Source organism: Ailuropoda melanoleuca, chromosome 5, assembly GCF_002007445.2.
Source record: "Ailuropoda melanoleuca isolate Jingjing chromosome 5, ASM200744v2, whole genome shotgun sequence".
NCBI classification, from domain to species: domain Eukaryota; kingdom Metazoa; phylum Chordata; class Mammalia; order Carnivora; family Ursidae; genus Ailuropoda; species Ailuropoda melanoleuca.
In genome coordinates this window covers 48,327,612-48,346,131 of record NC_048222.1, presented here as the reverse complement: position 1 = coordinate 48,346,131, position 18,520 = coordinate 48,327,612, and the positions used below count along the sequence as shown (strand labels likewise).

The window sequence follows — 18,520 nt, the reverse complement described above, 5'->3', positions numbered from 1 at the left end:
GGTGTAGTAGAGACAGGGATTGGGATTGGGACTAGGAAGTGTCCAGAATTGGGCTTTGCTGCCAACTTCATATATGTGACCTTGACCTAGTGACAAAACCTATGCAGGTCTCAGTTTCTTCAGCCACAGAGTGATGGCGTGTGGATGAGCATGGGGGTGAACCACTAAAATTGGCACCTGTGGGGTGCAGCTCAGAACCGTGCCTGGTCAATTCGGTACATAGGAAGGGAATAGGTGTCACTGGGTTAACACCTTCTAGAAGCTGGGCGCTTTTATACGTGCCGTCCCATCGCGTCACATCCTCACGCCCACCCTGTTAGAGTGCTCTCGATGCCCATTTTACACATGAGGAAACTGAGCTTCAGAGAGGCTATGAGTGCCCACGACCACATGGTGGTGGGTGGCAGAGAGAGGACTCCAGGCCCTGAGGGCTCTTACTGCCCTCCCACATGAGGCACCTACGGGCACAGACAGTGGGCAGCAGGACGCTAGTCAGCACAACACTCTACAACACACACACATGCACACACAAACACACACACACACACTCCCCCAATCCCACCCCTAGCAGAAGAGGCCACAGAAGAGGCAAACGTCCAGTCCCATGACATCAGGGTACAGGCGAGAAAAATTTTTCTTCTACCCTTTCTAGTTCTTTTGGTTGACCTATTAATTAAGTTCATCTAAAACAGATTAACAAGAGCAAATTTTAATTTCACGTGTATTAGAGCCTCACAGAGCTGTGAGAGGTTCAAAGAAGTCAGGCCATTGAGGCCTATCTGCCATCCTGAGCTAAAGGGAAGGGGGTGGGGCTGTGGGGCTTCAAAGAGAAGGAAGTTAGTTCATAGCAAGATGGGAAGAGCAAACGTTTGGGAAACGAATGTTTGTCACACCATGCAGAGACCATGGGGCACAGAGTGGAATCAGCAAACAGGCCAGGAGCCCCCACTTACCACCCCTCATCCCCCAGATTCTGCAGCTATCTGTGGGGGGAGCTCTCTTCCTGGACTAGGCCCTGATCTAAATTCTTAGAGGCAGATAAATGGGAGGCAAAAAGCTCTTCCTGAGTCCTTTGGGCCTTGATTGTCTTCCACTTAAAATACCCCACGTGCCAAAGTGGCACATTTAGGAGAGGCTCGTTCTGAAGCACGTCGGGGTGTCCCATACATGGTGCTGTGAAGCCCAAATATGGCCGCCAACGTGAGCACATGGCTGCACAATATACCTCCTTCCAAAACCACCTCGCGGGGTGACCCCTGCGCAGTGCCACCCTCAGGCCTCTCAGTGCCGGAATCTGCAGCCTCCCTCTTGAGTTAGAGGCATCTCATGTCTAAGAACAAGCCCTAGGTGCTGCAAGACAACACAAGAGATCTCACTCCTCCCATCTTCATGAAGGAAAATCGATACACTGAAAGAAAAAGGCCTCTTTGATGTTTGCAAAGAGAGTCATAATACCTCCCAGAGCCTGTATCTAATGATCTGGAATGTTTTTTCCCATGAGACAAAAAGAAGAAGAAAAATGAGGAGGAAGGGGAGGAGAAGAAGAAGGAGAAACAAAATATTCTCTCTTCATAAATTCCACAAGCCAATGTCTACAGTGGCTGGCTTATAAAAAGAAGCTTAAGTTGTTTTTTAAGTGGCACCAGTGGGGTTCACATGAGATCGGAATTGGTGTTTTTAGGGTACTGAACCTCAGGAGGACTCTATTTGAGGAGACTCTCCAGAGGCCTCACATCTCAGCTCTAGGTGGCATTTGCCTGATCTCATTCAGGGTTAATGGACCATTTCATGCTCTTTATCTTTAAGACCTAAAATAATTTCTCCTGCCTGAACCAAGGAATGCACTGGGCTGGCCCCTTTGCAGTCACAGGATCAAAGGCATTTTTCCTAAATCATTTTTTAAAGTCCTTATTAAACATGTCATGAGGGAAAGTGAGCAAAATTACTCCCACTTTTTTCCTTAATCTTTGTAACAGCGTCGTTGTCCTGGGGGGGCAGGGAGAGGGAATGATAGGCAAATTGTCTCGTTTTCTTTTAAAGAAAAACACAAAAATCCAAAATAAGAACATCTAATTAGTTCCCAGTATGAAAGGCTCTTTTATATTTACAAAAATTATGTGATTTCAAGAGTTCTCTCCCGAAAAGTGACTTTCCTAGTGCAAGTAATTTGGGACTGCCTGTGCCATCAACCTGCTTAGTTCTACATCCGGGCTTTTGCAGACACAAGGGTGCCCTGATCCCCCATCCCTGTGCCCCTCCACATCTTTCAGGAGTGCTTGGGAGGCCAGGGGACTCGGGCCCCTCACCACTCCTGCACCTTTGGGGGTTCCAACTTCCTGCACAGGCCCCGCCCCGGGGAGACTCTGCAGGAAGCCAGGTAATTCTCATTCAAAGGATGGGAAGCTAAACGGGTCCTGGCAAGCAGACCCTTGGATTTTATACCTTCCCCCAGAATTGTGGAACCGTGGCATCTCGGACGTGGGAATCCATCTCCTACTCACGATTTAAGAACAAAGGAAGACAAAAATCCATCTCCCATCTCCGGCGCAGGCATGTGAGACATTTGTCCCCACTCAGGGGCTAGGCATTCAGGGGACAGGCAGGAAGAATGTGCTGAGGCGATGGCCCAGGAGGGATGTCAGCGGGTGAGGGCTGGCAGGCACTCTGTCTTGGTGGCTTCATTCCAAGAAGGTTTTGACGGCAGCCCTTCCTCAGGGGCCGAGGTTTTGCCATTTGCTTTCAAAGGGCTGATTCAGCTTGCGGAACCAGAACCCAAGAGACAGTGGGAAGGGGATCTTAGAACCCAGACAGACCCCTGGGTTCAAATTCGGCTCCACCTGCACCTCTCTGGGTGACCCTGGACACGTGTCCAAATCTCTGCTTCCTTGTCTGTGACCCACCAGAGTATCTGACACCCCCGGGCTAAGAGAAAACAGGACTCTGCTGGCCAAGGCCAGCTCAAGGAAGTGGACGGGACTCCTTCCAGAGGGTGGGCAGGAGGAAGGAAAACCACGGAGCCCTAGCCTTACTTGGTCTTGTGATGAGGACCAAAAAGGAGGTAGGCAAAATGCTTAGTATGTAGCCTGGAGCATAGTAGGGTCTCCACAAATGGAGATCCCCAGTTGCAGTTAGGGTCTTGAATGCAGCACATGTCCTGCCTTATCTTCACGCAAAGAGCCCCTGAAGACCCCTTGGTGCACGGTGCATGGTGGGACTCGTGCTGATAGGAGCATTAATAGGACACCGAGACTGCCCTCTGGGAGAGAAGACATGGACATTGATGCCTACGAGCCAAGAAGAGAGAGGGACAAGAGTCACAGAAGTGACCCTGCTTCCCAGCTACAAGCTCGTCTGAGAGGCTTCTGGTGGCTTCTGGTCCTCTTGTTTTCTATTCTAATACTTTTTAAAGCTTTTTCTTTTTCTAATAAGAGTCTAATTAGAATACAGGCATATTGTAGAAAATGCGGAACTTGCAGGAAAGTGTAAAGAAACATAAAAATGACCCCTCTCTCCTCTCCAAAGATAAGCACTGTTAGGTTTTTATGAATCCCCCTCCTGCACATTCTGTTTTATAAAGTCGGTTTCGTCTTAGACATGCAATTTTGTATCCTGGTTATTGTGTGGGGTTGTTTTGGGGTTTTTTTCCACTTCTTTCATAAGGATTGAAATTGCTCCAAAAATATCTTTTAATGACTTCATAAGAGTAAATCACATGTTTGGGAATATGAACTCGGAATCAGCAGACTCTAGTCTAATTGTAGCTTCCCCAGTTCTTAGCTGCATAACAATGGACAAGTTCCTTAACTTTCCCCGATCAGCTTCTGCATTTGTAAAATGATGCAGAGGGAGGATAAAGTGGGCACCTTACAAAGTTGTTGTAAAGAGAGATGAGATAAATACGTGACGCAATTGGGCTCAGTGTCAGGGACACGATAAAAAGCTAAATGGTAGTTCTCATAATTGTCCTGAATTAGTCAGTCCATAGTCATTCTCCAACTGGTGACTATCTCAGGTGTTGCTGATTGATTTTTAGTTAAACAGTTCTGTTATGACACTCTTGAACTTACATCTCTCTCCATCCTTCAATTTTTTCCTTAGGGTATATAAATCTGTGGTCCCAGCTACAAACACTTAAAAGTTCAAGTTCTGGAGCCAGGTGGCCTGGGCTTACATCCCAGCTATGCTATTTATGAGCTGTGTGATACTGGAAAGGTCACTTAACTTCTCGGTGCTTCAGTTTCCTCCTCTCTAGGAGGTGATGACAGTATCACCTGTTGTGAGGATTAAATGAGATAATAGATGCAAGTGCCTGGCACAGGTAAACAAAATAAATATTAGCCAGTGCTGTTATCACGCATCCTGCCAATTACCCTCTTTAAGTCCTCTGTCGCCAACAGCTTTTAGCACCGGGCTGAGCACCAGTAGGCTTCCAATTCGTACATAATAAACTGGATTAAAACTGGTTGCTACAGGTGGTCCTTGAGTATTCTGCAAGATGCCTGCCCTCATTGGGAGGTTAACCCAAGACCAGTCCTTCCGCCCCGTCCTGTCCACATCCGACCCCCGCCCCACACACCTATGGCCTGTATCTTTGAAAGGACCTTTCCTTATGCCTCTGTTCAACTTACAACACCGTCTGCCTGTGACAGGCTTCTCTTGATAGACCCCAAATAGTATACGGCCTCTCAGAGGCTTCTGGGATGTTAGGCCACCCAGGGTTGAAGGACACTTTCTGGAACCTGGGCCCACAGCCCTTCTCTCATTTCTCACCCGCAGCCTCACAGTCCCAAGAGTCTCAAACTACCTTATCCCATGCTTCAGGATCTGAGCCCCTGCAACGCACAGGGCCCCGGGCTAGGTGCCAGATGATGCCCAAGCTGGCTCCTACCTAAAGCAGAAAATTCAGGGCCTATAAAAGTCCACTGTTCGTGTTTGGCTCTTGCCGTGAACATAAATATACAAAAAGAAACTTTGGTGCTTCAGAGTAAACCCAAGAGATAACCCCAGGCTCATAAGCAAGTCTACCACAAAACCTAAATGAGAAGGTTGGTTTAGGCCAAAGGGGAGGGTTGTGCAAACAACCCAAAATGCCAGGGAAATAGGCAGCCCGGGACACCGCAGCTGGGGCGCTGGCAGCATGCCACCCGTAGCAGCTGCTGCTGGGTTCGTGTGTAGCGACCAACCTCCCGCGGCCATGGGGCATTTGGTAGGTAGTAGATTGCCTCATGAAGACGACGAATTTCCACGTGCCGGGTGTATGGGATGGATGAACGAGGGGCTAGTACCGTGATCTATGCTTTCTCGTGGGAATTCTCCTGCAACACAGCTTGAAACGCAGGTCTTGGATTCTCAGAAGCGGCTTCCATCTTGCTAAATGGTAATACACACCGTGTTACCCCCAAGCCAACTTTCGGTTCATTCATCCCACCAGGTGTGGTAGACACCTACATCATGGAAGTCACTGTATCAGGATTAGTGGATTGCCTAGAACAGGAAAGGCAAATACAGAGCAAGCATCCCATAAATCCCTCTCCTCTGCCCGACGCAGACACCAGTCCTTCCAAGAGCCTGGGTGTAGCCTCGGTACCCGTCTCCACATAGGGCTCTGGGCGGTCCAGTTGATTAAGCGGAATTGGCATCCCACATGCAACCTGTTTGCCATCTTGGAACTAAAACAGTACAGGCACGTAGAGAATCTGGAGACAGCATGAGACAGAAGTCCAAGCAGTCCTTTCATTTTGGAATGAAGTGGGGTAATTGCAAGAACAGCCCCATAGACGGTTGGTGTGACAACACAGCGTAAGTCAAGGCCATCCTAGGAGCCTTAGCAATAGGCCCAGGCTAAGCGACAGACTCTGCTATGTGACCTTGAACAAGTCCCTTCCCTTCTTGGGCCCCGGTTTTCTTATTTATAAAATGGGGTTGATGACAACAATACCTCGTAGGGTTCTTATGATGAGTGAATGAGAAGAAGCAGTGTAAAGTGTTTAGTAATACGTGTGTAATAGTAAGCGATTTGCTTTTAATTAAATATAGACTGTATCTAGGTAAAGAAGAGTAAAGTAAGTTACCCTCTCCTACACAACCCAGTAGAGGGACACTCTGAACATCTGATAAGATGGAAACATTTTAGGCCCAAGTGCTAGAACTAGAGGTGTCTTATTTCCATCAGAGAATGTGCTTGTTGAGCCCCACAGGGCTAGTGCCCAGAAATGGCCCCAGAATATAGAGATGTGGTCATTGGGGCATATGCTCCTGAACCAGTGTTCTGTGCAGCCCAAAACAGACCCCACCAAACAGAAGCAAAAGTTAAAAATTGCAATGCGTTCTCTTGCCTTTGTCGGGTGCCTAAAAGTGATAATATCCTTCAATTTATGAAAGGGAACTCTTGCCAAATACACGGAATAGTCCAACAGGATTGTACCCAGAAATGGGTGAAAATGCTAGGTATACCATGTTCCTATCCTGCCTTCTTCTGTTAGATAATTCTTATGATATTACCAACACACCATACGCCCTCTGTAAACATTTCGTGCAGACTGAGAAGCAAAAAGAAAAAAATTTAAAGCGTTCATAATCTCTCCATCGGGGGGAAACAAAATTTGGTATCTATCCATCCAGACTTCTCCCTCTGCATTTTTAAATTTTAAAAATATGAGATTTTTAATTAAAAAAAAATCCTATTTAAATTCTCTTTCTCCCTCCCTCTCCCCCTCCCCCTCCTCTCTTTAGTGTATCATTACCAGTTCAAGATCCAGTTCATCAACCACCTTGAGAAGCCAGTAGAACCAACTTTTACTATGACACTCCACGGAACAAAAGAGGAAAACCAGAAAATTACCATCACTCTGTGAGTATAAGGTGCAGCCCCGTCTATGGTGATGACGCACTACTACTTCTCACAGGGTCTCAACGGACCCCGCACTTTTCAGGGGCCAGGCCCGACATAGTTTACTCTTCTCAGCCCATATGACTGTCCCAAACACCTGTCAGGTGGATGTCCCCCCCAAACCCAGCACCTTGTCATCCCTCCTCAGCCTCACCCGGTCCCACAGATTGCTTGATGGTGAAATTACCTGTGTTTACGATGGGTTCAGTGTAAGGTGAGCTGAGGGGAGAGGGAAGCCAGAGGTGGCAAAGTCCGTCGTCCACAGTGCAGGAAGAAGAGCCAGGCCGGAGGAGCTGGGAAGGCTGGAGCAGGTGTCTGCAGGATGGCCCTGAGCTCCTTTCCAGTGAGTTCTGAAAACTATAACCCAGAAATAAAACTGGTTTCAACTTGGCACAAATTTCCCATCTCAGTCAGCCTGCCCATCTGTCCTTTGCCCTGTTACACACCTGCTCACAACGCGAACAGCGGCCTCATGCCTCCCTCGGAGGCTCCCCAGCCTTCCTGATCAGAAAGAGGCTTTTTCTCTGCATCTCGACCCTCAGTGTGGCCTCTTCCTGGGAAGTGACGCTAGCCCTCCGCCCACTCCAGGGATAGTCCTCCGCTTCCAGAAGGTCTCCCCGAGCTTTCGATCTCTGGTCACCACACTGATTCCATCGTTCAGCAAGTATTAGTCAGTGCTCTGCGTCAGAGGTAGAGAGGACCCCAGCCCTGGGATGCTCACAGCCTAGCAGGGCGGATGGATTCCTAAGCAATCCTTCACAACATCCTGCAGGAAGAGTCCGATGAGCCGCGCAAAGGAACCCTTCGTCCACCTGTCTCTCCCTAAATCCGGTGTTACCTTTGCACTGTCCCAGATCTCTCCTGGGGAATAGCTCCCACGTGGAGAGGGCATTCGGCTACTCAGCCAGCGCTGGGACGTGTTAATGTCTTGGAGAGACTAGTGAGTAAAGCTGCTAACGATGCTTAAGGATCTGCATTTAAATCTTGCTCCAAATTGGTGCATCCCTTTAACATGTAGGTTTTCTCTTACTGTTAAACTTTGTTGTTTCTATTTGTACTGGGGGGAAAAAAAGCATGAGTGGGGAGATGAGTATGGGGTGGCTCTACTGTGTTAATATTACAAACCTCCAGGGAGCTGAACTGCCCAGTTCAGGGCAGTTTTCCTGATTTGTTCATGTAGAAGCTAGGAAGCCTGAGTTCAACAGGGTTACCAGATTCATTATGGCAGAACTCTCGGAGCCTCTTTCTATGCTAACCCAGAAAATCATGTTTTCCCAGTATCAGTGGTCTGGCCCACTCACTGCTGTTTCTATTAATAGTATGTCCCACAGCAGTTTGGAAAATCCAGCAGAAAAGACCTTCCCAAGTCACTCAGGCAAACCCAACACCGCCTGAATGTGTCCACCGTGACTTTGCTGTTACAAATAAACTAGGTCTGATTTCTTTTGTATCTTTAAGGGATGAAGAAATTACTAGTAATAAAACCTATTCCTTTCTTATCACGTTGGATGTGGATATCGGCGAGCTGATCATGATCAAGTTCAAGTGGGAAAATGGGGCAGTCTGGACCAATGTCTGGAACACGGTCCAAACCATCATCCCATGGACCAGAAGGCCCCTGTACTCAGGCCTTGTTGTAAAGACCATCAAGGTCAAAGCAGGAGAAACCCAGCAACGGTGAGTACTGACTCAACCTCCCCTGATAGCTATCAGGCATCTTCGCGTGCCAGCACCTCCATGATTAACCCTTGCATTTATGTCATGAAGTGGGCACTGTCATGTCCTAATGATGGCACAGAGGGGCTCAGAAAGGTGAAATGACCATCCCCAGTTCACACAGCCATGGGTAGAAGGACCAGGATTTGCACCCAGGTCTTCTGACTCCCGGCCTAGCCTCTTCCCCCTGCCTGTGGTTCAGAGCTACCTGCCTCAGAGTTTGAGAACCGCCTCACTGGCCGAGTGCTTTTCAAAATTCAGCTGGATCTCCAGGAGATGTTTGTGGGTGCTGCAGTCCAAGGACTGCACTTTGAGTGGCAAGGACCAAGATGTGACTTTTCCTTTTTGCTGCTCACCTAGAGAAATGCTTTCAACCAGATCACAGTCTCGCAATCCCATTCGGTGAGGGAGCCTTTCAAATCTTAGCATGCCAAAGAGTCACTGGGGAGCTTATGAAAGATGCAGGATTCCTGAAGCCACCTGCAGACCTTCTGATGCACGGTGGTCTGTGAAGGGACCCAGGACCCACATTTGTTAATAAAAGCCCTAAGAAATTCTGATGTGGACTGAAGGAGTATTCTTAAGGAGCTCTGCTCTGTGCGATTTAATGTCTCCCTTGGTCCCAAAGTCTCCCAGGGACAATAAGGGGTTGGGGACAGAGTAAGACACAAAAGAAAGAGAGGGTAGTCCAGCTGCCCCCTCAGTCCTGTCAGCAAAGGGATGCCCAATATTTTGCCATGGCAACTCTGCTTTTCTACAGTTCTGCACTTCCCCATGAAAGGAGAATTCTGTCCTTCCCCAGACCCTTCCTCCTCCTCCTCCCCCTCGTGTTCAGGAAACTTGTCTCTCCTCTCCCACCTGCCTTTGTTGGGAAGCCCATTTCTCTCTCCAGCTTGTCCCCAGTAGAGATGGAAAACAGCAGGCCTCTCACCTCTGAACTACGCTCCTCCCTCACCCCCGGGGCTCACGGCCAGGAGCGGCCAGTGGTGGATTTATGCCCCCAACTCCCTTATACAACAGCGCTCTGAGATTTTATCTCCCTGGGATACAAAATCCTGGCAATTACTAAGAGCATACTCTGCAGCCCGCCAACAGATTTCTCCACATGATCAATTTGAGAAAATTAAACTGCTTCTCTCCTCTGAGACACTTAGCTATTCTTGCATGACTTTCTGGCCCTTTAGAAGAGCTCTGCGTCTAACAGCTACCCCTCCCCGCAATCCCTCAGCTCAAGGGTCATTCCTCAGGCCTAGTGGCTGTTCACCATGACAATTCTCTGCGACTTGACCTGAAAGGCTGTATAAAACATGCCACAACCTTCTCACTGGTGCTTATGCACAAGGTTCTGAAGAAGGAAAGAGCAGAGGGGAGGGAATGGCGCCTCCAGAGCTCCCACTGCACAGAGGGCACGGAACCACATCTAGAGGGTTAGTCTAATGGAACCTTCTTCCCAATGATGCTCGGAAATGGGTAGTATTGGCTGTGCAGATGAGGAAGCAGGGGCTCACAGAACTGACACAGCTCGGGGGCATTGCTGATAATTGTCCAAGCCCAGATCTGACTCAGGGTTTGGCTGCGCCTTGCCCCTTTGCTGCCCGTGCACTGTTCCCACGAGTTCCTTCCTCCGTTCATCTTGGCCCCGTGAATCTGACTTTCCTTAGTCTAAACCAGCAGAGTTTCAGGGCCGAGCACTCCTATATCTGCACATCAGACCCTTCCTCGGAGCTGGAGTACGTGCTGAAAAAGGAGGCGGGCTGCTGGGACCTGGAGCTTTTTCAGCTGCAAGTACTCAGTGGCTCCTGTGTGCCTTCACAGCATGAGGCACCACTGGGGGAGACCAAAAACACAACAAACAAACAAACAAACACAAATCTGAGTGTGGCCCTTGGCAGAAAGAAATTCCAGGACATGATTAGGAAAACAAGATGCACTAATTTTACTAATAACATGCTCCTTCCCGGTGCTTCTCAAACCTTAACACGTCCGCGAGTCATCCGGGAATCGTGTTAAAATGCAATTAAAACGTGGGTGGGGTGGGGCCGGACATCCTGCATCTCTAACAAGCTCCCAGGTGCGGCCGCTACTGGCGCACAGACCACACTTCGCATAAGTGAAGGTCTAGCACTGCATGGTCTAGGAAGCCTGGAAGGAAGACAGCAGTTCCATGGGGCTGCCCGCAACACGCGGTGGGGAGGCCAGGCCATCCCAGAGAGACAGGCAGTGCGCAGAGCAATACAGTAGGCGGACTCCGATGGCCGGCATCTGCCAGCACTAAGCTCCAGTTCCACTTGCCGCTCACCCCCCTGGAGCCTTGGACACTAACTGCACCTCTCGGAGACTCAGTTCTTCAGCGATAAATGGAGTTTGTAATATGTATCTTCTGAGACCAATGACAAACTACCAGTTTTTGAGTCCCTCTACAAACCATAATCCCAGAGCCAGGATGCAAACATGCAACCTCACACTCTTTATCTCTCTGCTAACTACAAGGCACAAAAATGGTGAAGGAACTCACTCTGTGCCTCCACGGGAGGAACTCCATGAGCGGTGATTCTCTCCTTCAGAGGCACAAAGTCAGGGATGAGAGGGCCTGTTGTGGTTGAAGAGGCAGGACAGAAAACACTGGTTCTAGAGCAGGACATGCAAAGCGATCAGCTACACATAATGAGAAAATGTTCAATGTCCACATAATCATATAAATGCAAGACAAAAATAAATGAAATTATCTCTGGTCACCCATTAGCTTGGCAGGAATTAAAAAACAGACAACATCGAGAGTTGATAAAGATGTGGAGAAACAGGCAATCTCATACACTACTTGTAGGAGTGCAAATTACAGAGCTTCTGCAGAATTTCATTCAACAACTTAACATTTAGTGAGCACCTAGCTTATACCAGGCACTGTTGTAGCCACCAGGCAGGGAACAGAAGAGACAAAGGCCTCAGTCTCATGGAGCTTACATTATCAAAATTTTAAATATACATAATATACAGAATTTTAACTCTAGGTGTCGATCCTGGAGAAATACTCAAAATAGCCACAAAAAGCAAACGTGTACAAAAATGTTTGTTGCAGTCCTATCTGTAAATAGTAAACCATCAGGAAAATCTCCAGGTCCATCAGTAGGAAAATGGCCCTCATGCACTGTGGTACATGCACACGATGGAATATAGTGCAGGAGGTGAAAAAGAATGAAACAGACTCATATGTCGTGAGATGAACGGGTCTCCAAGTCCATTAATTGATGGATTGATGGCAATGAAAAATGTCAGAAAAATACATACATTATAACCTCACTTTTATTAAGAATTCTTTATGTTTGCATATGAACATCAACGTACGTGTAAAAGCAAAGAAATAGGTCTGGAGATGGGGCACCTGGGTGGCTCAATCAGTTGAGCATCCGACTCCTGATTTCGGCTTAGGTCATGATCTCAGGTTGTGAGATCGAGCCCCACATGGGGATCTGCGCTCAATGGGGAGTCTGCTTAAGATTCTCTGGTTCCTTTCTCCCTCTGCCCCCCCAAATAAATAAATAAATCTTAAAAAAAAAAAAAAAAGGAAAGAAGGAAAGAAAAGAAAAAGAAATAGGTCTGGAGAGACATAAACCAAACCAGGAAAGTGGAAGGGAATGATATTGGTGAAGGGTGATGGCAAAGAGGACCTTTAGTATTTGACTTCATTAACTTCTTTACCATTTGAATTTTTCAAAATTGCATTCACAAACTATTCATAGTTTTTTAATTTTAGCTTTTTTAAATTTTAGGCTTACTGAGATATAATTGGCAATTAAAATTAAGATATTTAAAGTGTACATCACTGTGATTTGATATACGTATACATGTAAACAGCTCGCCCCACCCAGTTATCTAACACACCCATCACGTCACGTATATAACAGTGTTATCAACTATAGTCGCCCTGTTTTACATTAGATCCTCTGACCTTATTCATCTTATAGCTGAAAGTTCATATTCATTTACCAACCTCTCCCTATCTTCCCCTCCCCTGGCCCCTGGAAACCACTTTTCTACTCTGTTTCTATGAATTTTACTTTTTTTGGGGGGGGTAGATTCCACGTATAAGTGATATCCTGCAGTATTTGTCTTTCTCCATCTGACTTATACACTATTTTAATTTAAAAAGTCTGATTTAATGAAGACTTGACCTTAGATGCAATACAAAAGAAATAAACAAACATAAAAAAGGAAACAAAAAAACAAAAGAAGAAGAAAGAAGAAAAGCTATAAACTAGAATTCTTTGTGACTATTGATAATTTTTTTCCTAGTACATGCAAGTTAGCAACACAAAACAGCAGCTCAGTCCAAGCTACCGAGCAGAGCAGTGAAAGCAGTGTAAGGCTTGGTCTCCAACAGAGACCCAAAACACAGAGTGATGTCCTCTCTCGCCGGACAGCATCTGCACCAATAAGAGGAAGGGGCTGGGCTTACAGGGCTGAGCCCAGTAGAGGCTGGTGACAGTGGCCTCGTGCCCAGGGACCTTTAAGAACAGCACTGACAAACTGGAACTTGTCCAAAGAAGGAAGGCTGCGGAGAGAAGCCTGCCCTGTGAGGAACAGTTGAGACTGCGAATGTTTGCCCTGGAGTCAGGGCAATGCAGTGAAAGGAACAATAGTTACCCTCAAATCTTTGATGAGCTGTGGTTGGGGAGAAAAAAGGAGAACTGCCCCGAGGACTTTCTGTTCTTACTGAGCTGCAATCACCCCAGTGCAGAGCCCCGGGAAGCGGCTTTACACTGATTGCTTTCACTGGCTTGGGTTTTATTTTTCTCTGAAGTTCTGAAAATACATGTACACATAAGAATCCAATTTTTTAAAAAAATAGCATGCATCACATAAATTGAGTTTTTATTTGCAAAGGATGAAACACTTCAATAAGCTGCATCTAAAAGTTAATGCTGTGTTTGCTCTGTTTTCTACACAGCATGACCTTTTGCTCAGAAAACATGGATGGCCTACAGCTCCACCCAACCCAGGAGAAAACCTTTGTGAGATGTGACATGAACTCTAAAAAACTGAAGAAGAAGATCAGATGAGCTTTAACGAAGATCTAGTGTGAAGAATAAATGATTTTTTCTCATCTGGATTGGTTACTTTATTTGGAAACTCAAGTAATATAAACAATCTTGCATAAAGTTTAAACAAAGTTTAGGTTTAAAGGGGGAGTATGTTTCACTATTCTAAACGGAGCTTTTAGAAGCTTTATTATGTAACTGTATTCAAATATTTGTGTAACTAAAAATTTCCTGATTGTATCTCTGATTAAATGGCAATATATGCAAATATAAGTACAAATAAGAGCCATTTTAGATCCACTGTCCTAGTTTACAATGTCTTTTACAGTTAAGTCAAATTCCCCATATTTCCTTCCTAGTTTATTCTGATTCGTTTTTTGAATCATGCTGGAAAGGTGCTTCTTTATGACAGAACTCATGTTTGAATAAAATGAAGTTCCAATTAATCACTAGTCGTATGTCCCCAAGTACACATGCTCTAAGACAATTCAGCTCACTAAAAGGAGAAAAATTCTAATTAAGCTAATAGCTGCCATCATACAGATTATACAATTATTTCACGGAATCAAACCAATAAAAGTAGAATGCTCCTAAAACTACTAATAGCAAGATGAAAGCTGGACAGTTGGTCATTTTAACAATTAAATTACTATTGCACTAAACCCACAATTTTTTCTCTTTTACTAATGCTTGCGCCAAAAGCTAATGGAAAACTTACCTCAAAGAGTTAGATATCAGATTTCAAATGGTCCGATAAATGAAGTAATGATGTCTTAACCAGCAAATTCCATCACAAAGCAGGTGAAGGAAACACTAGACGCGGTCATGATTTGTGTATGTGCTGCAAGTAACTCAAGAGAGGAAAGGCCCAGCCGGCGCGCTGGCTACGTGAAGTGACGTCGCGTGGGTTCCGCTCTGCGGCGGGCGGGGCGAACCAGAGCCGGAAGCGCCAAATCCCAAGCCACGCCCTCCTCTGATGGAATCAATTTAACGTGGTCTTACACGAGGGCGCCTGGGTGGCTCAGTCGGTGAAGCGTGCGCCTTCAGCTCACATCCTGTCCTCAGGGTCCTGGGCTCCCTGCTCAGTGGGGAGCCTGCTTCTCCCTCTACCCCTCCTTCCTGCTTATGATCTCCCTCTCTCTCTCAGATAAATAAATAAAATCTTTTAAAAAAGTAAAGAAAGATTGTCTCACACAATTCGCTTTTATTTCCCTTGGAAAGACCCATAGAACTAAAGGTTGGGGGTTGGGTGATAGGGAGAAAGAAGAGCTTGGTCAATGTTGCCTCCTGTCCTGAATGCTGATCCTGCCTACAGAAACCTCACTTTAAAAAAAAATTATTATTATTATTTCTTTGTTTCAGAGAGAGAGAGCGTGAGCGGGGAAAGGGGCAGAGGAAGAGGGAAAGAACCTCAAGCAGACTCCCCACTGAGTGGGGAGCCCAAAGTGGGGCTCCATCCCACGACCCTGAGATCATGACCTGAGCCGAAATCAAGAGTCAGACCCTTAACCGACTGACCCACCCCGGCGCTCCAGTACCTGGCCACACTTTTAGGTAAAGAGTGTTATGTGTGTGCCCAGAAATGATAGTAAAACGAGCAATATGTCCCACTATGTCTAAAATACTGAGATTTACCAAAAAATTGCATTTGCATGGATTTGGCATGTTTTATGATTAACTGAACCAGAAGGAATTTAAAATAACACTTGTTAAAAACAACACACAACCCTGCTTGTGTTCCCTCTCTCGCTGGCTGTCTCTATCTCTGTCAAATAAATAAATTAAAAAATCTTAAAAAAAAAAAAAACACGCAAACACTCTTGGCTCTACACCATACAGAATCTATGCTCACGTGGACCAGGAAACACGGAGAAGAAAACTCCTATCAGCCTTGAAGTCATGACAACGGAAATAGCCCAAACGTCCACCAGTATAACTCACAAATGAACTGTGACATATTCCTACAAATGGACCATGGCAAAGATGACCAAAGCCACACACACTACAGGAATAGGGACGACTCTAGGGTGATGCTATCCAGGGAGGCACCCTGGATACACTCAAACGTAAGGGAGCGCTCATGGGTTCGTATGTTTGCACAAAGACGCCAAAAATATATACAGTCTAATACAAGCCAAACTGAACTATGTTGTTTGAGATGAATACATAAGGGATAAAACTTAAAAGCAATAAGACCACTGGCACAACAGTGACACGTGGTACCTCTAGGAAGGAGGACGGGGCACACCAGAGCTTCAGATGCCAGCGAGACGGGGCTTCTCACTCGGGGGGCGGAGGCACGGTGTTCATTTCTATAACCACTTTTTAAACTGTACATATGTATGCTATTCACGCATTTTGGGTATGAATGTCACATTTTGAATACGAAAAAATAACCCAAGAAGGTAAAGGGCAGAGTTAAAACCAACGTTTCTCTACTACAGTGTGATGCGTTTCAGTATTTATATCATTTCACACAAAATATAATTAGAAATCATTTCATCTCGAGGCGCCTGAGTGGCTCAGTCGATTAAGCATCTGCCTTCGGCTCAGGTCATAATCTCAGGGTCCTGGGATCGAGTACCGCATCGTGCTCCCTGCTCAGCGGGGAGTCTGCTTCTCCCTCTGCCGCTGCTTCTCCCTCTGCTCATGCGCTTTCTCTGTCTCTCTCTGTGTGTGTCAAATAAATAAACAAATAAAACCTTTTAAAAAATTATTTCATCTCTAGGAGGAAAACTTGAAGTGACACAGTATGTCATAACATTTTGGGCAGAGAATTCAATAAGCAACCGACATGACAAATGGTTAACTGGAACATTCGAAACTCCTCTTGGCATGGGTTATTTTCACTTGGGAAGATGTGTTCATCGACATCCCATTTTCTGAAGTATATCTTGGTAGGGAAGTCAAATAGGGAAACTGAATAATGCAGCCACATCTGTTCATTGCACATGCAAAATGCTGGCTCGTGCACTGATTATATGCACCTCTCTCCAAAGAATCTGTATTTATGAGCCCACTCAGGAAAGATAACACTGGCATCCTGCCTTTCAGGCAAAAGCCTGTTTGTGCTTTTACTTCTAAGAGAGCAGGAGGGAAGAGACAGAGGAGCGTCGATTACACTGCAGCTGGGCTCTTTGAGGTGTCTGAAGTCAAGGAGAAGGAAACAATCACTCCATTCATTCGAAATGAATGCACTCTCCACAGCAAAGCTGACTGTCCTCAGTGTTCACCTTGATCACGCTGCTGCAAATATTGTGAAAGCTTTGACCAAAGTTGCACATCCCCGGGAGGCAAAACAAGAAGCCAAGCTGCCCGGGGCAATGCCGCCTCCTCCCCACCCCCAACAGAACGGGATCAGAGGAAAGTCAGATGGGTGGGAGACAGAGACAAGCAAGAACAAGAAGCAAGAAGGCAATCCCAAGCGTCGTCATCTACCTGCTAGCCTTACAGGGTGCGGCATACTTCGGCTCCAATCCCAGGACGAGATGAATGGCCCCCCCACACCCCATCCTTTACCCATCTCTGCCTTTTCTTATACCTCCTCCCTCTTCCCCTCTCCCCTCAATTCCCTCCTCCCTGCCTAACTGCATCTTATTTCTCTATCCAGGCCCATTATTCTCACCAGTTATTTCCTAGCTCCGCCCAGTCTCTGAGTGCCCCTCCGGGACTCCCTTGGCTGTCAATCATTCTTACGCCCTCCTCTCTGGCTCCTCGGTCCCCTTGTCCTCTGCTCCACTCTTCCAGGTTGGCTCTCCGGGGGGCTGGGCCTCCTCTGTTCCCTCACTTCTCTCTCTAGGCAACCTCAGCCACCGTGCAGGCTTTCTCGTTGACCGTGTACGGCAGCCTCGGTGTGGGGCTCTCCCCTGTGATGCAACTGTGCAGTTGCCCCCCGCATCTCATAAGCCCAGAATGTTCCACACTGAACCTCCCTGCCCTCCCAAACCCACAGGTCTCTGTGCCCCCGGCTCGATGGCTTGTGAATATCCTCACCACCCCTCAACCGCCGGTGCCCGACACTGGGCAGGGGTCAGGCGTCATCCATAATGTTTCCTCTCCTCTGAGCCCCCACAATCGAAGAGTCACCAGATCCTTCAGAACGCCCTCATCTCTGCACCGAGGCTGCCATCCGTCCAGCCCCCGCGGCCGCTCTCCTCACTGGACATTTGCAACAACTTCCCACCTCTTCCCACTGCATCCACTCTTCTCATCACAGCATCGGGGGGAGCTTTAAAAAAAAGGGGAGGGGGGGTGTCAGATCCTATCACTGTCCTGTGTAAAGCCCTTCAAAGGAAAAAGTCCCAGATTATTCCCCTAACCTCCAAGACCCCAGCCTGGCCCTGCCCTTCCCTCCAGTCAGCCTCCTCTGGCCACGGATACCCCTGTCGCTGTCCACCAGGTCTCAACCCAACCTGCACACAGGAAGTGCCTTGGAAACCTTAAAAGCCACCCATGTGTCTGCCCTAGAGATTTTTATTTACTTGGCCTGGGCATTGAGACTTAAAAGCTTTCCGGATAATTCTAACATGCACTGAGTTTGAGAACCCAAGTTTGAGAATGGTCAGTCGGGACACATGGGCCTCCTTTCAGTTCCCTCAAAAGTGCAAAGCTCTCTCCTGCCTCTGGGCCTTCTCCCCTCGCTCTCTCACACCCCCTCCGTTTCTCCCAGCGTCTTCACAGGCTACCCTCCCATCTGGGGTGTGACTGCCTCGGAGATAGTGTACGGGGGATGACCCCACCCTCCGAAGCTACTATGAGTGCACCCTGTTCTCCATAACTCCTAACATCTTTTCATTCTTCTGGTAAAATTGTCTGTGGCCAGGCCCTGCACAGCCATGAACAAAAGGAGAAATCAAGTAACACTGATCCCATCTTTATA

The 18,520-nt window shown here is 47.0% G+C and overlaps 1 protein-coding gene across 1 annotated transcript in view; it reads left to right on the top strand.

The window, feature by feature from the left end:
- Positions 1 to 14,303, top strand: part of LIPC (lipase C, hepatic type) — a 155,334-nt gene extending 141,031 nt beyond the window's left edge. Inside the window, exons 8-10 of the mRNA XM_019809958.2 lie at positions 6,733 to 6,850; positions 8,348 to 8,566; positions 13,551 to 14,303. Coding sequence (XP_019665517.2) covers positions 6,733 to 6,850; positions 8,348 to 8,566; positions 13,551 to 13,662 — 449 coding nt within the window. The 3' untranslated portion in view covers positions 13,663 to 14,303. The remainder of the gene's footprint in view (positions 1 to 6,732; positions 6,851 to 8,347; positions 8,567 to 13,550) is intronic.
- Positions 14,304 to 18,520: the final 4,217 nt, after the last annotated feature.